This window comes from Aythya fuligula, chromosome 4 (genome assembly GCF_009819795.1).
Source record: "Aythya fuligula isolate bAytFul2 chromosome 4, bAytFul2.pri, whole genome shotgun sequence".
Lineage (NCBI taxonomy): Eukaryota > Metazoa > Chordata > Aves > Anseriformes > Anatidae > Aythya > Aythya fuligula.
The window spans coordinates 45,524,937-45,546,235 of NC_045562.1; the positions used below are offsets into that span (position 1 = coordinate 45,524,937).

Consider the following 21,299-nt stretch of genomic DNA (forward strand, 5'->3'; position numbering starts at 1 on the left):
CGGGAACAAAGAAACACTCCCTCTTCTCATGTTTCCCCCAAGAAATGTTCCTTCTTTTCATGTTTCCCCAAGACAGCATGATCCACTCACACTATGGACAAGGCGAAGTACAAACATTTTATTTATTGCAGTGTTTAATTATTTACAGTACCGTTTGTTATGTCCCTGGGTGCTACCCACGTGCAAGCTGTTCAAAACTGCAAAGCTAACCGATGGTAACACAACAGCGAAAGGTGGCTGTGCTTTTATGCTGGTGCGGCCGCACCTCGTCCCTGGTACTGAAGGCACAGAAGTTTGCTGTGCTCCCTGGCCACGAACACGGTGGCCCCGTGGGGCCCTGCTCACCACGGGGTGCCCGTCTCGGCCTGTTGGCGGTGATGCAGAGCAGGACACCGCGGTCTTTCCAGCCGGACTTGACCTAGTGCTCAGGTTTGTGGCTGCGTGACAAGATGTCTTTGCACGGAGCAGGGTCAAGTTCCTGTTTTAGTCTCTAAGGTAAGTACTGCTCATTGCCGCTTGTTCTTGCTGCTGGTTCTCTGTGGTTTATTTGAGCTTTAAGCCATGAAACTGCTTTGAGGAGAGATCTTTGTAGCTGAATGATCTTAAAAGAGCCAGCACCCCTACTGTTACCCCAGCCTTGTCACTGGGTACTGAAATTGGATGTCATCTCCTAGAGCTGCATTTAAAGGTCTTAACCCAACACTGCAACTTCATTATGTTTCCCTTTAGTCTGAAAAGGGTAATTCTCAGACCACTGAAGCCTGCATTTTGGCACGCATCTCAAGGCCAGATTACATTGGTTACTTTGGGAACGATCTCTCCACAGAAATTTGTCTTTTGGAGGGTGTCACTACCACAGATTTTATTGAGGATAAAATAATTTGAGTAGTCCAGTAGCTAAATTCAGGCCAAGGCTAAATTTCAGCTTTCTCACAAGTGTGTGGGCCTGAGAAAGACCTGCAGTTCCCACCACAGCCAGCAGTCCCCTGGGAGGTGTGCAGTTAACTTCTGTACTCCAGTTAGCTTCGTGAGAAACACGGATGTTGTTACCTTCTAAAACTTGAAGGCTTTGTGTTTCAGAGCTCTTCTACACATCGGAAATGCTTAAGACTTGAATCCTGAAAATAAGTTACATTAATAAACAGCACTCTGGTCCTTCAGAAACATGCAGCAGGGCTGTCGGGTAGGGCTCGGCAGCACTGCCTGCTGCTCTCTCTTCCTCACCCTCCCATGCCTGGTTTACAGTTCAATAGCGAGTCGCTGCAGCAGCTGCCTCCACTGACTCTGAAATTGCAGCTTCTCCAAGACAGGATGATTACAGCTCTTGGCAGGTTTTCTCCTGTAAGTCACACTGTTATTCCGTGTTTTCACAGGCTTTTCTGTATAGCTGTTGTCAGAAAGCCACCCACAGCCTGAAAGTCACAGAAGGTAACATTTTCACAGAGAAAATGTATAGTGTTTATTTCTTAACCTACCACACAAAACACCAAATTTAAAAGCTCCGCAGTGCCTCTGTACAATGACTCCTCTGGAGTTTGGAGGAGGCAGCAGAGCTCACATGCAATCAACAACGTTGCTGGATCCTTGGCCCACGTCACGGATCTGGCTGCTAAGGCAGGAGCACACAGCCACGCCTGCCCCAGCCCTGCAGTGCGACACAGAGCCGACGAGCTCCCACCTAGAGCAGAGGGCAAAGGAGAAAAATAAAAGTCAGCTGTTGGCCTTCCTGAGCAACCTGAAGTATTTATTTCCAGTGTCTGAAATTCTATCGTAGAACCTAGCTGTTACGTCTGCGCAAAAAAACAACCTGCTAGTTTATTCTCAGTATTTCTCTGGTAAGTTTAGTGCAAAATCATTGAGAGCACCACAAACTGAATGAAGGTGAGAGGACAAGGGATGGGCAGGAAGAGGAAGCAGGAGGAGAATGTACTTAAGTATTTCAAGAACCCAGCAGCATTCCTGCATCACTCCTCATGAATATTACTCAATTACTGCCAGGAAACAACAGACATGCTCCTGGTGCCCCCAGTTTCTATTAAGGTGTGTTTTCATAGAGGCAGATGTGAGCGCTTTCGTAAGCCAAATGAAAAACATTAAATTACCTGTTCACTATGGGATCAAATGCTTCCACTGTATTCAGGTATGCGTTGCCGTTGTGACCTCCCACTGCAAAAATTCTCCCCATCAGTGTTGCGATGCCGACTCCACCCCGTGGGGTCGTAAGCTCTGCGACATACTCCCACTTGTTGCTGCGTGGGTCAAAGCGTTCCACAGAGCTCAGCGGAGAGTTGTCATCGAAGCCACCTGCAGGGGGAGTCATCACGTACTCGTATTTAGCCACTTGGTGGTGGTAGTGATACTCTGGGTTTGCATTATCGGGGCTTTCTTAGTATGCAGTGGGCTAGTGTCCAGGTCTGTGTTTTTATCTGATTCTTAAAATGTCCTAAAAATCAATCTAGCAGCTCTCTATGCTGTCACCTTACACATATCACTTTAACACTGTTTCTTAAACTCACTTTGGAAGAGCTATTTCTGTCATTTGCTCCTTGAAATTGTATTGCATGTAGTTATAATGAAATGGCTTCTAACTTGGAACAGAAAAAAAAAACAAAACGGTAAGCCTGGTGTAAGCATGGGTTTTGATTTTATTCAGGTTTAAATAAAACAAGCTCTTGCAGTATGTTCAAAAGAAACAATTGCTGAAAACTTGAGTAGGAAAAAATCCTCAACAAAGATCGACTTCAGTGATGGACTCCTATTGGTAGATAAGCTGTCCAAGGTGCATTTTACTCAAAAAAGACTTATTTACTACTTTTTAATGCATAAGGCATTAAAGCATAAGGGACTTGGTGTATTCTCTGAACCAAACAGCTGTTGTGGTCTGTGCTGAAATCAGAACCGAGTGCTTTGCAAGTATGTGTAGTAATAACTTATATAAAAAGGAAACTTGTGATGAGTGAGTTGCACAGTGATTTCATAGGTAGACATCTTGTTCTGAACAGTATAGCCCTGCTGAAATGAGTTAGGAACTGGTTTTTATTTCCTTTTAACATATGTGATTAGTTAAATGTGCCATGGTTATGCTTGCTTTCTTCTCCTGCCTAAGAACATGCAGTATAGGCCAGGTCTGTCTCTTCCCCAGTTCCTTCAGCAAGGAGAGCCCCTTCCAAACAGTAGTGCTTGGCAGAAACTGCACGACGAAATGCCCCACGCCTACTCACCAACAACGTACAGGCACCCGTGGAGCTCGCTGACGCCGTTGCCAGCTCTCCGCTGGCCCATCTCTTTCACTTCTATCCACTTATCCAAATGGGGATCGTATTTCTCCACACTGGAAAGAGATGCTACACCATCGTTGCCACCCACTGCGTAAACGTGGTTCTGAAACATTTGTATAGAGAAAGATTATTTGTAATACGTTTGTATTTAGGTAGCTTTTCATAGGCAATGTTAGAATTACAGGAAAATACAGCATAGCCATACCCTCCTAATTATTTACCTTGACGTAGGAATTCCAACAACTTTATCTAACTTGCAAATGCTGTTTTCCAGCTAAAGAAGTGAAAAGGTTGTGTGTTGTTGCAGATGTTTTGCAGAGGACACGGGGAGGATTACAGTGGAGATAAAATGCAGCAAATTCAAAGATGGCAGCAATAACAAAGCAGAGGCTCCTGAATGAGACCCGCAGCATTAGCCTCGCTCTCCCCTGTTGTTTTTAGAAGTGTTCTCGTGCTTGCTCACAGTGCCTCAAGTACTTCTCAAACAGGGAGTACAGTTTGACAAGAGTATTATCTTAAGTACCCACACCTTTTGCAAGCTTCTGTAGGATTCTGACAGCCAGAGGAGCTCAGCCCTACCAGCTGCGTTTGGTTTAAGTCCTGTGTTCTGCCTTGTAAAACAAGACTTGAAAAGCAGTCCCTGAGGTCAATTCTGCCACTTGCTGCAGAGCTGGGAGGAAGCAGTAACTCACCATGAGGGCTACGGAGCCAACTCCTCCCCTGGGAGTGTTCATGGGAGCTATCGCACTCCATCGATCAGACTCAATGTCGTATCTTTCCACGTCGCTGAAGCACGTGTTGTCATCTAAGCCTCCTATTGCGTAAATGGGGCCGCCGAGGGAGGCAAGAGCGATTCCTCTCCTAAGAAAACCATAGGATCAATACCACAGTGCAAACCCTTACAGAGAATGGGAAATGTGCATCAGGTGCAACATTACCTGACTGGCAAGTATGTCAAAATATGGGAGAAAAGTAATGAAAGCTTATCAGGTGAAGTTTTAAATAAATAATGATCAGGAACTGTGGCTGATTCCCTGCACAGCTGTGTCGGTCTCACAGCATTACCTAGAAAGTCTTTTGTATGTTTGCAGCCTCCCATTAGAGGGGATATAGAGTTTTATGTTAACATCACCTCAGCTTCATCTGTATGTTATTGTGCCATCCATGAACAGGACTGTTGAAGCTACAATATTTTAAGACTGCAAAAAGAGAAAGTCCTATTAAAAAAAAAAAAAAAAAAGAGAGGAAAGAAGTAAAGAAAAAAGGCCAGGCAGCATGGAATACTGTTTTGATTGCATGTCATCAAAGGCCTAAGTATTCTAAGCAACTGTGTGAATGCATGAGGTTTTCTTAGTTATTAGATTGCTCTACCTGAATACTGAATCTTGCACCTCCTGTCTTACTTTGTTGTGTCTGGTGGAGAACTAAAACCTGCTAGATTTAACTTTGTTAGTATGGCTGCTGCTATGGCTTGCAAATCAGTTTTTGACGGGTGATAATACATACTAACAGGCAAACCTGTGCTGCAAAATCTAGCAATATGAGAGTACAATTAGAGTGTGAAATGAAATGTGTCGTTGTCAGAGAGCATAATGTAAAGCATGGTCTAGAATGAAACTGGTGAGATACTAATGAAATTACCAAGATGTCTGATTTACTGTTTCTCTGAGAATATTCGTGTGTTATTGCACAGAGGGCAAGTTTGCAGACACTTATGTGTGCAGAATTCCTCAACAGAATAAAGGGTGTGGCAATATCCTGGGCTTATCTGATATTGCCTCAGCAGGTAACTTGTAGCCACAGCCAATGGTGGCAGTTTTCTCTCAGCAAAATGTTCTGGCACTGCCTTTTTGAACTGGAGGGGTGGGGCATGGCCAAGGCACAGCAGCCATTTCATTTACCAGCCTCCTGAGAAAGAAATGTCACAGAAATCCAGAACTGAAGGTCACGAAGAATATGCCCAGCATGGTGGCAGGAGGGAGGAAGAAGAAGACATTTCTACAACTCTAGGCCTTCTCCTTTGATTAGGTCACAGCCACAAATTGTGTTAGGGTGCAGCCATGGCCAGTATTTCACTCCTACTTGTACATGTCACTTTTAGAAACAACAAATTATGAAATCAAATGTATAATTAATGAGGTTGGTTTAAATAATGAGGGAAAAAAAGAGATCTGAGAGTCCTATGACTCCATAAAAGAATCTAACAGTAGCAAAAGGCAAGAAAAATCCACAGTGTGTCTTTCAGTGTTTTAGTGCTTCCAGGGGCAAAACTCAGGCAACTACTGGACATAACTATTTTACTGTGCATGTCATGCTGATGTATCTTGCTCGTTGCTTAAAAGAGATAACATACAAAAACACTTAACCAGTTTCAGAATCTTTATCTGCCTTAGCAGAAAGGCCCTAGTTATCAGAATGTAAGTAGGGCTGCAATGGAAGAGTTCTCTCTGCTTCACAAGCCAGCCCACCAAAATGAAAAACAAAACAAGGATACTGAGGGTGGGAGGGCAAAAGGTACTACTCTACAGATATTGTTTGTTAGCATTCAGGCCACAAAATAGGGAAAAAAAAAAAACACAAAACAAAGCAAAACAAAAGTTTGGAAACCCAAATAAAGGCAGGACAGACGCACAGTTTTTTAGCGTTAACAAGAAATGATGTATCGTGGAGTAGGACTTAAATTTTGTCCCGTGTGGATCCTGGGACTCATACCTCTTTGTGTTCATCGATGCCTTCATCATCCACTTGTTTGTGAGAGGATCAAACACTTCCATGCTTCCTAAGTGTTCGTTTCCATCATGCCCACCTACTGCATAGACTTTACCTGAAAGGCATGCACGTTATTTGGATACAGAGATTGCCTGGCAGTGTTTCAGTTTTCCCTTGTACAGTCTCCCTGCCTATGTGGAGAAATAAGCTCAAACAAAGGTTAATGTTTTTAAAGGTTTTCCGTATCAGGGTTTTATTAAGTTAAGGACCCAATATTTTTATATGCTATACTCAACCAGAGAGCTGTTTTATCATAGACTTTACACAAACCTTGAGATATGTAAACAGGGAATATTTCTGTAGCTCAAGTAGCATGGATCAGATCCGTTTCAGATCTTTACCTCAGCCTCTCCAGATTTCTACAGGGAAAGCAGATCTCTGTCCTGCTGCAGCAACGCAGGGGATACCATGTACAAAGGAGAGCTGCATCCTGAGTGCTAAGCTGCTCTGGACTGCCCGGGCCTGGCTGCAGAAGACGATGACCCAAAACTGAAGGTAGGTCTGTCCTTACAGTCTTAGCAATTTGCCTGTATGGATTTTATTGTGAAGGAAGCTAGCATGAGTACTAGCGAAGTCTTGGTGACTGCTGAGTAACTCCACTTTAGGGATTTGTGCTCTGAGATTGTCTCAGAAGCAACAGCCCTTCATGGGGAAGAAGCTTTACTAACATGAATGTGAGAAGCCATGCAAGGCATTTATTTAGCAATAGCACCAATTCCAGCAAAATGTGCAAACAGGTCCCTTTTGAACAGGGTTTCTTGAGTAGGTTACTGACCTCCCACGGAGATGACACCCACGTGTCTTCTCCTACTGTTCATTTCAGGGCCGAAGAACCAGCTGTTCTTATTTATAGAGTAACATTCAATGCTGCGAAATGGGTCGCCTGATCCTCCTCGACCACCAACGCAGAACAGCACACCTGAAGGAGACATAACAGGTTTCCAGAGAGCTAGCAGGGAAAACGGGGATAAAACTGCATAGCAGAGTAGAGGGAAAACTACGTAGTTCAGGAGAAGCTGTATTTCCCTTCAAGGGGCACAGTCATTGCCCTGCATATTGGATGCTGGACTTTGGGTTTTGTTTGGCATGCTGCTAGGGCAATTAACTGTCTACTCTCTTGCAAAAGCAATGCATATTTTAAGTATGTTTTCTGATGTGCTTAGGGAGAGAAACTGATTGTTAGTTAAATCTTAACTGAATGTAGAAATTAGAATTTGCAGCATAATACTCATCACTTGCTTTTGGTGTAGGTTAGGCAGAGAATCTAAAAGCTAGCTCAGCCTTCTTGCACCAAAAGGTAAGTGCCCATTGCTTTCTGCAGAGCTTTGGGCATACTGCCTGCACATAATACACGTAACAGTTCTGGCTGATCAGAATAAATACTGCTCTAAACAAAGAAAAAAAAAAGCTAAAGTTCTGTTAAGAAAATGTAGCACAGAACCTAATCACCACAGAGGTACACAATGGTTTTCCCAGCTATGCATTAACAACCATTTATATATACCAAGCTGTCTAGCCCTACGCAGATGCGCTGTCTTTTCTCCACACCACTTCATACTGGATAATCAGACACACATTTAATTACCAGCAGTCTGCTTCCTTGGTGTTGTGCGAATGGAGTATTCAAAGTCTGGCACTGCCCTGCTGCTCAGGTGAAGGTGGTAGTTCCTTGCTTCATCCAGCAAATCCCTACATTTTAGATTCTGCTTGACAATCTCTTCCTTTGCCACAACACCCATAAGGAAACAAATGGGCAAGAGAGGCAGTCGTACCTGACAGAAATGAACACAGTTGGAGTAACTGGCTAAACTGAATCTAACCATTTACAGCGACGTACACGTAACAGACTGCAACTTCTGAGCCTGCTGTCAGCCCCATGCTCTTTGGTAAAAAGAGCAACTTTAATTTTCTTTTCCAGAACAACACTGAGACAAACAGTTCGTTTTAGTGACAAATGTTTGCTACAACCATGTGCATTTGTAGGCAGTGCATTCACAGTGGGGGAAGAAGGGCAGCTTGGCTGTACCAGGAGGGCCGTGGCTGCAGGTGCAGTGAGCGTGGCCAGGTGTTCCTTCCCAAGCAGGGCCTGCCGTTTCAATGGGATTGCCCCTTTCAGGTTAGTCTGGTGAGGGCACCAATTTTCAGCTCACTGCTGTGCCTGTGCAAAAGGACTTTATTTCTAGAGTTTTATCTTGGGTGACAAGTCTGTCAGTGTGAACTAAGTGAATATTAAGGAGGTGCTACTGACTGCGCAGTTACACCCTTCTCTAGGATGACTTGATAGGCTGCAGGATAAAAAGAAACAGGCCATGGACAGCTAATTGCCAAAGCCCACAGGGAGCAGAGGGAGCTACAGTGCTGGACACACCACTCAAATTAAGATCAAATCTTGATGTCAGATAAATATTGGAATATATCAGGAGCAGGTTAAAGACTATTAAAAAGATTAATACCAAAAAAAGCATGATGAGGCAGAGACATGAAGGTAAGAGGGCTGTAAGGCTGTAACCGTGCTGGCAGCTGCCTGTTGATACCATGGTATTTACACTGCTCGGACTTGAGTTTTCCTGATGGATGGTGGTACCCACCACCACCAGGCACTGCCTGAGTGGGACAGTGCTGCTCGGCCACCAGCAGTCTCTGCCTCGAGCAACCCCCAGTGACAGAGCAGCTCTGAAACAGGGTCATTTCAAGACCGCCTTGAAATGTCCCTCCCCCTAGGAATTAATTTCTGCAAACCTCACGTTGGTGCTTCTGAGAGAAACAATGAGGAATATGAAGGACAATCAGACTGGGGCGCCAGCAGGAAGGCCAACAGGCGGGACAGGTCTGGACAGGGGTGAACTGAAGTAAAGCACCGCCTGGCTTGCTAAGGGCTGCAGTCAGCATCGTCACACAGCTCCCAGGCAGCTCAGCAAGAATGGTGAGGGACAAAGCCAGCTCCTCCGGGGCTTCTCAGAGCAGCAGAGCGGTGCTGTTCATGGCTAGCAAGTATCCCTGTTTTTCAAGTAAGCAGGTCTCTCTAGCAATTATCCCTTAACCACTTGCTTTCAATCCCATTTCTTCCTTCCCTTTGGCCCCATTTTATTTTAGGCTGCCTCAAAGCACTACCATAGACGTGCTAATAGGCTCACAGGGTTAACAATGGAGTAACAACACAAGGCTGATGAAAATTCAGACCCTCATTGTAACACTGAAGCCCATAAAACTTACTGTGGTGTTGATAATAACTGTCAGGAAGGCCCATCCTGTTTCCTGCTAGCAATAATGTCAAATGCAACTGCAGGCTGCACGCATTTTGGCAAGCAACCTGTATTTGCAGGAAGGGTTTTACTTTCTCATTGTTTTGCTCTGGATTCTGGTTTCCATGAATAGAATAAAGCCGTTAATCTCATCTGCTAGCATAACTGGGTTGTAAACACCAACCTAATTCTTCTTTTTAAAATTTTCAACTTATATAGCCTGTAAATTTAATTAATAGCGCGCTAAAGAAGGGTTTTTGTATAAAAAAAAAATTATGCTAGTCTAGATACAGCTGAAAATTTTTGGAAGTCACTTAATAAACAGTTGAGATCTTTTACAGGGAAAAATGAAAAAATAATGTGTCGAGGCAACAAGAGCAGCATGTTACTCACGTGATGCAAATATCAGAAATTCTGATGAATGCAGCGTGTTCAAACTGGTGTTCAGTGACAGCTGTCAGACCACAGGTTCTGCCTACCTGCCTCAGGTGCTGTATTGTAAACTTCCATAACCAGCCCATGCAGAGCTTGTTCTTACCATTTTGACAGGATGATGTTCAGGTGAGTGGCCCTGCTGTAAGGGATGCCTGCCTAAGGGTTTCCTCTCAGAAGCAGTAAATTCTTAACACATTTGAAGGATCAAAATGCAAACTCCTTTTGGATCCTACAGGTAATCAGCGCTGATATTCTACCTTGAAAAGGTCTAGAATGTGTTTCCTGGCCTGTTTGTAGGGCTGCAAAACCTTGGTCTTCTGCTGTTTGTATAACAAAACATTCTAGAAGTAGCATAACTTGATGACTTATCTCCATTCCTAGTCACATAACAAACAGCTTTGCTCTCCTTTCACAAGCGCAAATACTTACCAGCAAGGGAAGTTAGTTTCAGGCTGCATAGTATCAAAGCATATCAAGTGATGGCTCTAGGTTCTCCACTTCACTACACGTAAATCTAAGAATTCTCTGCTCTCCTGCTCTGGCACAGAAAGAGTTTTGTGCTGGCTCCCCCCGCTCCCTCTTCTGATGAGCTTACAGTGAATACTCTTTTCTTGACAGGAACTGGAGAACGTAATTTGTTCCTGATGCTCCTGAGGCCAAACCTGCTCTCGCTGTCAACACACCGCTATGAATACAGGATGAAGCACCAAATCTGGTAAAAGCATTTTTCTTCTCAAAATCTACCCAAATATAAACAGTTGATATAGAACCACGTTGGGGATGAGACAGGCACCCAGCACCTCACTCTGCCCTACCTGTGCGAGTATTTCATCCAGCCACGTAGCGTGATGCTGGGGATTGGCTAGCAGCCACTTGATAGCAGCACTGTAAACTTGCTTTTCATTTTCAATGTTCAGGTCGTTGGAGGACAAGAGTTTATGCAGGTGCTGAGGTGAGATTCTCACAAAGTCTTCACATTCCACCACCTCAGTGAAGTGTTCGCAGGCGTACTGATCGGCCATGTCCATCAAGTCGATGCGGTTGTGACTCTCTGCGAATGCCCTGACCGCCAGGCAGTTGGAGGGATGGAAGTGCAGCTTCATGTACTCGCAGCACGCCTTTGCCACCAGTTCCACCTGAAGAATGCAGGCAGCATACAGGAGCGGCTGGACATTGTCCACAGTCAGCGTAAGCCGGGAGGAGTACACAAACTTCACGAGGTCTTCTACTGCGTCACCATCAAAGTCCCTGATTTCAATCAAAGTCTGCTTGGCTTCAGCCATTTCCGAAAGAAACATGGCTCTGAAGTAAGGTATAACGCATGCTAGCACCAGTTTGTGGCAGGAGATGAGCTTTGTACCAACCTGTGAAAAAAAGAAAAGAAAGAACTATTTTTTCAGTTACTTTCCTTCAGCTCTACAAGAAAGGCCAGTTAAGCTGAAAATGTAGAATTCTGGATTCAATAACTCCGCATTGAACTCCCGTATTTTGCTGAAACAAACAGTGTTTGCTCTGCACTGCTGACATTAGATCAATGCATCCCAAGCAGATTTGAGCTGTAACTTGGCCACCAGAGCATGGCAAGGCCATAACACAAGGAAGCAGCATCATTCATCTGCTGAACTTTTTTGTCTTTCAAGAGCCATGCCCCATTTTTTAAAGCAAACTTCCTTAGGAACCTTCTCAAAGCATCTTGGAGACAAGAGGTGACTGCCAAAAAAAATCTTGCTTGTTTTATAAGTATGTAGAGATTTTGCAGGAAAACCTCTGAAGTGACATTTTAAAACTATTTAATTTAAACCTCTGCACTTTTACTACTGTTTGAGGAGTCTGTAATGCTCTTCATAGAAGCAAAATCACGTAAAACTACAATAATAAGAGCAAGTAGAAATAAACATAGGGATTATTAAAGGTTACCAATCACTTCAAGGCTTTAGAAGTTAGTTAGATGTGCTCAAAAGATGTACTATTTCCCATAAAGATATTTTTAAAAATTCTGATCAGAAATTGTGAAACAAACTTTTCACTTTGAAATCTGCAGATTTCAATTACATTAAAAGATAGTCAACCTAATACTTGTGTTATAGTAGTGCTTTCTTACAAACTTGGTCATTTTTCACTCTGTACTAACATAAAGGGATGGGAGTTAAGCAGCAAATTTCATTGACAGATTTCAAGTATGTCTTCATTTTCAGATTAAGGTGTGAGTGATTTAAAAGGAAAAAATGGATTTTAAATTCTATAGGATATTTTGGAGTTTTTCTAGATGTGATTCAATACAGAATCGCTCTTTCCTTTTTAATAGTGTCATTAACACAGGTGTAAGCTGTTTAGTAAGCACATTCAGTTCTAAGAGCAAATACACATGGAGGAGCATTAGGACAGATTCAAAGACAGGAATGAGCTGCTCACATGACAGGAGCAGTACTTCAGGAGAAATTCCTGACATAAGTTTGCAGAGCACAAGTCTCCCCATGTGCTCCTGTGGCTTATGACGGTTACAGTGTTAGTACTCAGGTACTGGTGTAAGAAGCCATTACTCTAGCCTCTGCAGATTCTTTTCTCCACTTCAGGACTGGCAGCCTTCAATCCAGTATTTTTAAATTACCAAAATAGCTTCACACAAAAATGAACAGTAAGAAAAACCTAACTTATGGAAAGTTAAATTGCAGCCACAGGAAAGTATATTTTCCATGCCCAATTTCCCTAGCCAGAACACACATTAACAATGCTTATAACGACTGTAAACAATAAGACTATTATAAAACAAATAGAAAAGGAGGCTTTTTTGCAAGGGTGGATGGAAGAGGAGAAAGGAGAAGACAAGGTCAAAAGAAGTGAAGGGAAGGGATGCGTTGTTAACAGTTCTGAAATGTTCTTCCCCAAAAGAAGGTTTGTAGGTGCTGGCAACCACAGCTAGAAATGGTAAATATAATTATCTTGTGATCAGGGTATAAATAAGATAGAGATGAGCTGCACAGAATGTGTTTAAACACAATGCAGTGCAAGAATTGTAAAACTGGTTCCCTCTGTCTCATTTACTCTTTGATTGGTTGTAGAATGACATGACTGAGGTTCTTTTTCTTCTTTGCAAATGCTGGGAGTTAGATTTGTTCCAGAAATCCTGTTCACCAGGAAAGATATGTAAGAGCAACACAGAATGCAAAAATAGAAAAATTGGGATCAATTGTGGGAACTTGCTTAGAAGGCAAGTTGGGTGAGGTGACAGTCACGTTCTTGATCTCTGGGACTGTCAGTATCTTTAACATTCACATTTTAGTTGTGAAATTTCTAAATGACAAAAAAAAAAAAAAAAAAAAAAAGCTTATTTGGACATGCCTCAGATCCAATAAGTATTGTATTGCTTTCACACACCCCCCTCCCACCCAAATTCACTGCCATCTCCAACACACTTATTTAAAGCCTGTTAAATGCAACGGATGAGGGTGGGACTGTCACCTTCAGTGTCACGTCGCAGAGCTCTCCGGCTTCAAAGAAGTGAAGAAGAGAGCTGTGAAAATCCTTCCAAGCCTCATTCGCCTCAAAGACGAAGATGTCATCTTCAGCATCACCAGTGGAAGATCTCGTTTGCTGCTGCTGTGGCCGCCTTCTTCCCTTCATCAGATGTTGCTTTCCCTGCTCGGAGACCAAGGATTCTGAAGCCATTGGCTGGTTTGTTTTTCTCAGCGTGAATCTTCAAGTGCTCCTGCCAAGACAAAATCCAGCCCATCAGGGTCAGTCCTAAAATGCAGCTAAGTCCTTTTCATCTTCCTGTTAAAAAAAAACAAAAACAAAAACAAAAACAAAAAAACACAAACCAAAGGACAAATGAAGTATATTAGCTATTGTTAGTACCTACCATTAGATACCATGTAAAAAACGCTACCTCCAGTCTTATTTGGGGTGGGGTGAGAGAGAAAGAAGGCAAAACAGCCCAGAGACAAAATGGTACGCAGGTACCTTTAGGAAAACCCCTTGTTTATGGACTTGTTCCCCTCACTTCTTGGAGAAAATAGCAAACAAAAACAAAAAGGCAAGGATGTGTTCTCTGCCATTCCTGACCTAACAGCTATGGATGGCAGAGGGACATGGACAGCATGTTGATCCTAACCCAGCAGGTATGTTTGTATGTACACATTACTAAGTACGTATGTTTTCCTTAAACTCCTCAAAGCTAAAGCAGTCCTAAAGTGTTTTGTGTATTTATGCAAATATACAAAGCAAAACGCAAAATGAAACCATTCTAATACTGTTTCAACAAGAACTAAAAAGAAATTTACATTTACAGAGAACCTTTGGAATGAAAATGATTTGCTTTTATCTAATATTAACCCAAAGACTGATGTTTAAAGCATGAAAATGAGCATCCTGCAAAAGTTTGTTACTGCTTGTTAGCTTTTATTTTTTAGGGTCTGTCTACTTATTTTAGCGGACGAAGTTTATGGTGTCTAAGATGTATAATGTTCTGACAAAAAGAATCTTAGCTGTACTGATAGCACAGCTTTTCCAGGACTGAAAAATGCATCTGGAATACCACAGGCAAGGGAGAGAGGAAATGGCTTTTTCTGCTTCTGTCACAGAAGTATTTACTCTTTCTGCTGTTGTGGACTTCAGTTTGGTTTTGGTGGACATAAAATTCACCTTTCTATTTGCAAATAAAAGTTCAGTAGTAGGGGAACAGCAAATTGGTTTTCGGTTCAGTAGCGCAATTCAAGCTTCATCTGTGTCACAAATCCATGAAAACTTGAATCCTGTTAAGTCAGGGAGGTGTACACTGCTTTATTGAAAATGATGAAGCCCACAAGAAAAATGAAATACTGATTGAAAGCATGCAGTTACTGATTCAGGTTACGTGCTTTGGCAATGGAAACAAATGGATCTGTAAGATTTTAAGACAAAAGTCTCTGGAAAGCAGAGGGAATATTTAGTAATGTGTTCCTCTCTTACACTGGCTAGCTTTGGGTTTAATGTTTGCTTGTTAACTTTCTGTATGATCATTCTTTGTTCTACGCTAAGAATTGATCATTGTTCTTACCCTGCGATTTCTGCTCCTGGGCACTGGTGTTGGAGGAAGCCAACTGACACAAGTAAGAAACTTTTAAAATAAAAACCTAAGTCACGTCTAGGTGCAGGACTTCTGTTCTTCTGGAATATTTTTAAGGTATCCGTGCCCCTTAGTAAACATGCAACTCCTCAAGCATCAGAAAGAGCAGGAAGTGACTTGAGGCGATCACACACATTTCTGCTCTAGGTCTCAGCGTGGCTGACAGCTCCGTGTTCTGTGCAGTTACAACTCAGGTGGCAGCAGCTGGCCAGGCAGGTTACAGTGCAGTGTGCTTAGAATAGTCTCTACTGCTGCTGCAAGCGACGTACCTTTCCTGTAAGACAGCCAAGAAAAAGACACAAGTTGGAATGCTGCACAAGGGTTTTGAAGAGCATCATGTGTTATTCACAAGCTGTAGCATGTGATGGTACTTTTACAGTGGCATAGAAACACTGCTTTCAGACAGAACTGTCAGACTCGCAAGCAATAGTTCGCTGCTCCTAAGGAATACGGTTATGCCACCTGGTGTACATGCTAAGTGTGTCTGCATCTTTTAATTGCAGCTGCACACCCAAGTTTACAAGCCTACAAGTGACCCTTCGTAAAACTGGCTGATGGTGGAAGTTTCACCCTTTCTGGACGTGGCTTTGTAAACACCAAGCCCAAACTCACACTTCTTAACCTCAATCAACACTGCTGAGGTGGCTTTTTATTTTTGTAATAAATTGAGCAGTAACTCAAAAGCCAACTGTAACTGATTTTAAGCAATGATTTCCATCCTCACAGGATGCTCATATCAAATGAAGCCATTGGAGATGGTCTGGGCGCTTACGTGGATTGGTATATTTGGTACATACCAAGAGCAGACACGGTACGACAGGGGCAGAACCTAGAAATCACACCAGGAAGACCAAGGCTTTGTACATACACAAAGTCATGGACAGGAATCACATGTCCCAGGGGAAGCTTCTGATACAGGTGACGGCAATATCAAATATGTGTATGGGCACATGACACTAAGGTAATCCTCAGGTAAAAAGAAGTTACTTTAACACATGGTAAAATTAACAGGTTTAATAAAACATGAATATGGAATTCATACTAAGTAGTATGACACACCACAACTTCATTGTGATGAGACTCTGCGACAGATAGTAGTATCTTAGGTTAAGATTTTAGTTCTCCCCCAAAGTCACCAATTCAGGAACATCTTGTTTCTGTGATGTGTCTCGTTCCCCAGGTCGCATAGCTACTCTGTCCCCAAACCTGATGCTTGTCTTAATTTCAGTATCTGAAATTTAGAGTCTTTAACCAAATCATTGGCTTCCATGGAAAAGAGCAGCCAAAGCCATGAAGCAGCTGAAATGCTAACTTGGAAGGAGATAGAGGTCCCTGTATAACTGCAGCTGGCCAGGGATAACTAAGGGCTACCAAGCTGTATCTTGCTCAAGAAATATCACTGTGAGCATTACTGTTGTCTGTTGTGAAATCTTTTTTTTTTTTTTTTTTTTTTTTTTACAACCAGAGGTTTTAGAGGAAGTCAGCAGCCTGTACCTCACCTTACTTCTGGAAAGAGGCAGATGTGTTCACATGGCATGCTTGTAGAGTCACACACGGGAGTAATATTAGAAGAGGTAACACGCAATATTAAGAACACATATGTGAAGTGCATGATATAATCTGTCGGGACAAGGAGAGAAGAGAGGTGTAATTTGCAGCAAATACCGGTCTGGGCTGATTTGAATGCCTGGCTACAAGCCTTGGCTGTTCTCAGCTTTTAAACAGACCAGCAATGAGTTTTAGCAGTAGTTTTTTCAGTCAAGATAGTGCACTGCAGAAACGTGAAGGTCTCGCAGAAGTCTTGAAGGTCAGCATGCTTCAGCTCCAGTCTACTCCTCTTCCTAGCCAGAACTGGAATGACAAATAGTTTTGCCATTGTACAGCCTTAAAGGGACAGCATAACAAAGTTGTATTTTCCATCTCCTGAATGGTATACAAGTACTCTAGTTTAAAAATCACTTGCTAGGAGGCTTAATAAGCATTTAGATTAGCATTCATGCTGTTCTGTCAGTGTCGTACCATGACTCCACAGACCAACAGAGAAAAGCTGTTTGCAGACGTGCCTCAAATCAACAAGAATGCAATGTAACAGCAGGTACGTGAGGGGAGGTTAGTGCTTGGAGAATGCTGCGCACAAATCATGCGGCGCCTTTCCTTCTCTAAAAGCAAGTATTGCCATGGCCAGCCACTGCCCTCATTTTATCTTAGCAGTGAAGCATCCACGCTTGGGTGCAGACTGGCATTTTCCCTGCCTGAGCAGTGTAAGTTACCGGCTGTAAGGAAGCTGAAGGAAGTGCCTCATTCACGGCATCATCCGGTGTTAGTCTGTAGGCAGCAGCCTAACACTTTCCATGGAAGAGTAATGCCCTGACGAAAAAAAAGTACACATTGTTTGTATCACACTATTGTTTGCTGGCAGCAGCACAGCAATTTTACTGGTCGAGTTATAAACATTTAGAAGTATTTGTTGGCAGAGTGCAGCCATCCAGAGATGACGTTCCAGTCCTCGGAAAAGGGCTCAAGGATCCCAGCCCAGCTATTTGTCAAGAAACAGGCACGGGTGGTCAGTCAGAGCATAGGCACAAGATAGCTGCTTCACTTCAGCAAACCATAATGTGCTAAAGTGATTTGTTCACTTTTGATTTGTTCATTCTAGCCAAACACTGAGATTGAAGCAACCATAAAACACCTTGAGGCTGACAGAGCGATTAGGTCCAGTACAAGTAACGTGCCTCAAGGAATCCTGCAGCAAAATGGAAGAGCTGTCAGGCACAAGCTGGGCACGACCATCGCTGTTTTCCTCTGTGGTGAACTGACAACAGGCCAGCCAACACATGGAGCGCACAGCCTCCTCCCCAGCACATCAGCTTGGAGATGATGCCCCAGAACAAGAGGATTGTCTGCACAGCTCCGCTGGCACAACGGAGGAGGGCACCTCAGCTACAGGACATGGAAACGGAACCATGAGTTAGGTGCTACACACAACTACAAATACTCAAACAAGGGGTTTTGTGCTATTGGTAGGTTTATCAACAGGCATTGGATCTGAGTACACGTAAATCTACTCGTGCAAGTGCGGATGTGTAACACCGACTAGTCTAATGCGGAGCCTGATGAATGTCTACAGGTAGCTATACGACAGTGCTGCTGCCCAGGAGATGCGAGAGGCATCGTCAGGGATGAGATCCTCCCTGGCCGAGGCTGGCTAGCAGCGGGCAAGATGCATGCAACACAGCACAAACTGCAGCCCAGCAGTAGCTGCTCGCTATGGCTGGCTTCAGCTGCCTTGCCAGGAAGGAACGCAGTGAGGGGAAATATGCCCACGCTGAAATATGGCAAAAACCAGCTCACCCATTCCATCCAGGGAGTGGCAGAAACCTCCTGCAAAACTGCCCCACTGCCCATGCTGATAAGGCGAGATCAGACCAAGCAGGAACGCCAACAGAGGGGATGTGGTTGGAAAATACGGGGAAGTTCACATTACATGCTGTATTGCAAGCCCAAGCCCTGTGTGCTTACTGAAAATTAAGTACACCACAAGACTGAAGTAACAGAAAAATCAGATAATGCATGCGCAACTGGTTTAGTTTGTTTAAAACCACGAGCCTTTCTTGCATAGAAAACCATGAAAAAGCTGGTTTAGCCAACACTAATAAGATTTCCAGGTCCTTTCACGATTTCCAATGGTCTTTGTAGCAGAAACTGACAGGTATAATAACTGTTGTGTGTTACTTGTCACACGGGTAGGTAAAAAGCTGCCTTACATTGAACAGCAACCACAGTCTTCTATAACCAAACGCATGTTAGTGCTGTAGATGCTACTATTTCTAGGAAGAAAATTCAACAAAAAAGAACGTAAATGGTGGGCTGCAAAGCATGACAAGCACAGTTAAATAAAATCTCATTTTGGAAATATTCTGCCTGATCATCCTTTAATACTGTTTTGTAACAGCTTCTTCGCTGCTTCCTTTGATCCCAAATGTGAATGAGTTCAAGGAGACTCTCCTGAGGTTTAATCCCAGGTTCCATCAAACACCAGAAAGCAACCATCTTCTGGGCTTTCTGAGATGACAACTTGACAGTTTTGTTCAGTTTGGAAAAAAAACAACCAACCAACAAAAAAAAACCCAAACACTAATATTCCATGACTTCCTTAGACCTGCTTTACTTTTCCCCACTTCAGAACAACCAAAACCCACCAAAATCCCCAGAACACTGGGGAAGGCAGGACCCTGCCTTTTGGACACACAAATACTTAAGGGGTGCTTTATCTACGCAAGGTAACCTCAGAAATACCTGACAAGCAGAACACAAAAGAAAAAACACTGCCAATCTGGGCAATGCTCAGAAGCAGAGTGAAGTGTTGATAGATGCACTGCAGGCAGCAACAGTAGTCACTGGTACTTCACATCTAAGACCAAACAGGCCCTTGCCAAGGATTTCCATCAAAATACCGGCAGTCTGAGGGCCTCTACAGCAGCCTTCAGCCCAGCTCTTCCCGGGAAGCATTAACTTGAGAGCAAAATAGTTTCCAGCAAGTCGTTTGCCAGCTGCCCTTGATCCTGGACCTGTAAATCTAGGAACAGCACCCAGCAGAGCATCCCAGAGCCTTCAGGCTCATTCAAAATCAGGAGGACAGGAAGGAGATAACAGATAAAAGGCTTCACAACCCACGAAGCTGTGCCTGTTGATGCAGGTAAGTATTACTACAACATCTGTTTGTCGAATCCTGCTGAGGAAGAAGGAGGATACGGGCTAGTGTGGGACTACAGAGTGCTGCATCGAAGTAGGTACACAGTAATCACGCCCTCTGTTGTGAACAAAAGTTAGTAGACTTGCTTTTACAAACACCTGGCTAGCTGTGAAATAGGATGCCAGGCTATGACATGTAATTGACAATTTGAGTTTCATTTATGCCAGGTCCTGAGAATGCTGCTGCACAGAAACTACAGGCATAATCTGGGCACATTAACACAGGGGACTCACTTCTTACGCGGTGTAGGAGCTGGTGCATAGCTTGCAGGGTTATCAATCCCCCCCTAACTCAGAATTTTGTGTCCTACCCAGCTGCCCAGAGGTGAACCTTGCCCATCCCAACCTCTGTTACAAATAATCAGCGCAGAGCTGCCCCTGCTGTGGTTTTAGTCTGCCAACAGTCACTGAGTTACTTCACCTGGGCCTTGCTGGTAGCCACAGGTGCAGAGATGAGGCTTCGCTTCCAGAAGCCTTTGCAAGAGGTACAGAAAGCCCACCTCCTTAGCACTGCTACGCACATGATGCATCACACAGATATGAATACGGACCCATTAGGACGGGAGATTGATCAACGAGCCCTATGTGGTCTGCGCGTCCCCTCTTAATTGCTTAATTGTTACTTCCCACCCACCACCCAGCTCCCCTGGGGAGGTCCCCGCCGTGCCGGGAGCCGTTGGCGGCCGTTGGGGACCGTTGGGGACCGTTGGGATCCGCAGGCCCCGCTCGCCGCGCTGAGGGGCCGGGCGTTACGTAAGGCACCGGGCGGCCCCGCCTGCTCCTCCGGGGCTCCACCGAGCCCCCGGAGCCCCCCGGAGCTTCCCCCCGCGTCCAACCCGGCCCGGCCCGGCCCGTGAAGGGACAGCTCCGCTCCTCTCCTCCCCGCCCGCTCACCTGCGCCTCAGCCGCTGCCAACGGCCGCTGGAGGGGGCGCGGGGCGCATGCGCGGCGGCGGCAGGGAGGGAGGGAGGGAGGCGGGAAGCGCGCGCGGGTGGCGGGAAGCCCTCAGGGAGCCCCTGAGGGGATGGAAGGCAGCGCCTGCAGGGCTGCCTGTACCTGTACCTATACATGTACCTGTGCCTGTACCGGCACAGAAATCACTATCATTATCACAGAAATCATTATATGAGAGTAAACGGTGTTGCTTGTGATGTTTTGGAATGTGATCTGTCGGTCGGTGTGAAATCATCCACGCGCTGATTGATCGGGGTTTTGCAGTGAGGGCGAGGTGCTCGTGGTGGGGGGCTCAAGCTGTACCGTCAAAAGCAAGAGGCGTGCTTGGAAAAAAGAGCAAAGCACGTGGCTAGATGCAGGTTTAAAGAAACCTTGAGGGTTAGGGTAACAGGAATTTGTTTCATTGGAATCTGGCAGGCAGCTTAATTTCAGTGGGACAGTAGGGAAAATCCTTTTCATTAAGCTTCTGGATTGAGGAAGTTCTGTGCATTATGAGTTCCATTTCCTGAACTGCTGCCTAAATTCCTGTATTATTGCATGTGTATATTGGTGTTACCAGCAAGCGTTAAATTATGAGCGTTGCCCCAGGTGTGAGTTTGGGGCCTCCGTGCTACCTTGGTGCTCGGAGACGGTGGCAATATGAGGTACAGACACAAGTTTCACTTGTAAGTGGCCTATGTTTGTGACGAGAAACGTGATATGGATGATAGTTGTAACAGAGAGGAGGATTCAAGAACTTTATAAAATGCAGCAGAGCTGGTAATC

General features: G+C 44.3%; 1 protein-coding gene across 2 annotated transcripts; it reads right to left on the reverse strand.

The window, feature by feature from the left end:
• Positions 1-133: 133 nt before the first annotated feature.
• On the reverse strand, positions 134-20,505 carry KLHL8 (kelch like family member 8). Of its 2 annotated transcripts, none has more exons than XM_032186390.1 (11): positions 20,475-20,505; positions 14,760-15,102; positions 13,184-13,430; positions 10,540-11,088; positions 7,633-7,819; positions 6,823-6,966; positions 5,991-6,102; positions 3,971-4,139; positions 3,222-3,381; positions 2,103-2,304; positions 134-1,678 (listed from the first exon to the last, which is right to left on the reverse strand). In XM_032186390.1, exons 3-11 carry the CDS (start codon positions 13,388-13,390, stop codon positions 1,555-1,557), a joined length of 1,854 nt encoding a protein of 617 aa, XP_032042281.1. In that variant the 5' UTR covers positions 13,391-13,430; positions 14,760-15,102; positions 20,475-20,505; the 3' UTR covers positions 134-1,554. The 2 variants fall into 2 exon arrangements, with proteins under 2 accessions (XP_032042281.1, XP_032042282.1); XM_032186391.1 differs by lacking the exon at positions 20,475-20,505 and adding an exon at positions 16,328-16,388.
• Positions 20,506-21,299: the final 794 nt, after the last annotated feature.

Excerpts from the sequence above, each read along its gene's own strand:
- KLHL8 (XM_032186390.1), bottom strand. The coding sequence starts at position 13,390 with ATGGCTTCAGAATCCTTGGTCTCCGAGCAGGGAAAGCAACATCTGATG. Across the intron at positions 7,820-10,539 it reads TGGATGAAATACTCGCACAG|GTACGACTGCCTCTCTTGCC; the intron begins GTAGGGCAGAGT and ends CATTTCTGTCAG. Across the intron at positions 4,140-5,990 it reads GCATCGATGAACACAAAGAG|GAGAGGAATCGCTCTTGCCT; the intron begins GTATGAGTCCCA and ends TGGTTTTCTTAG.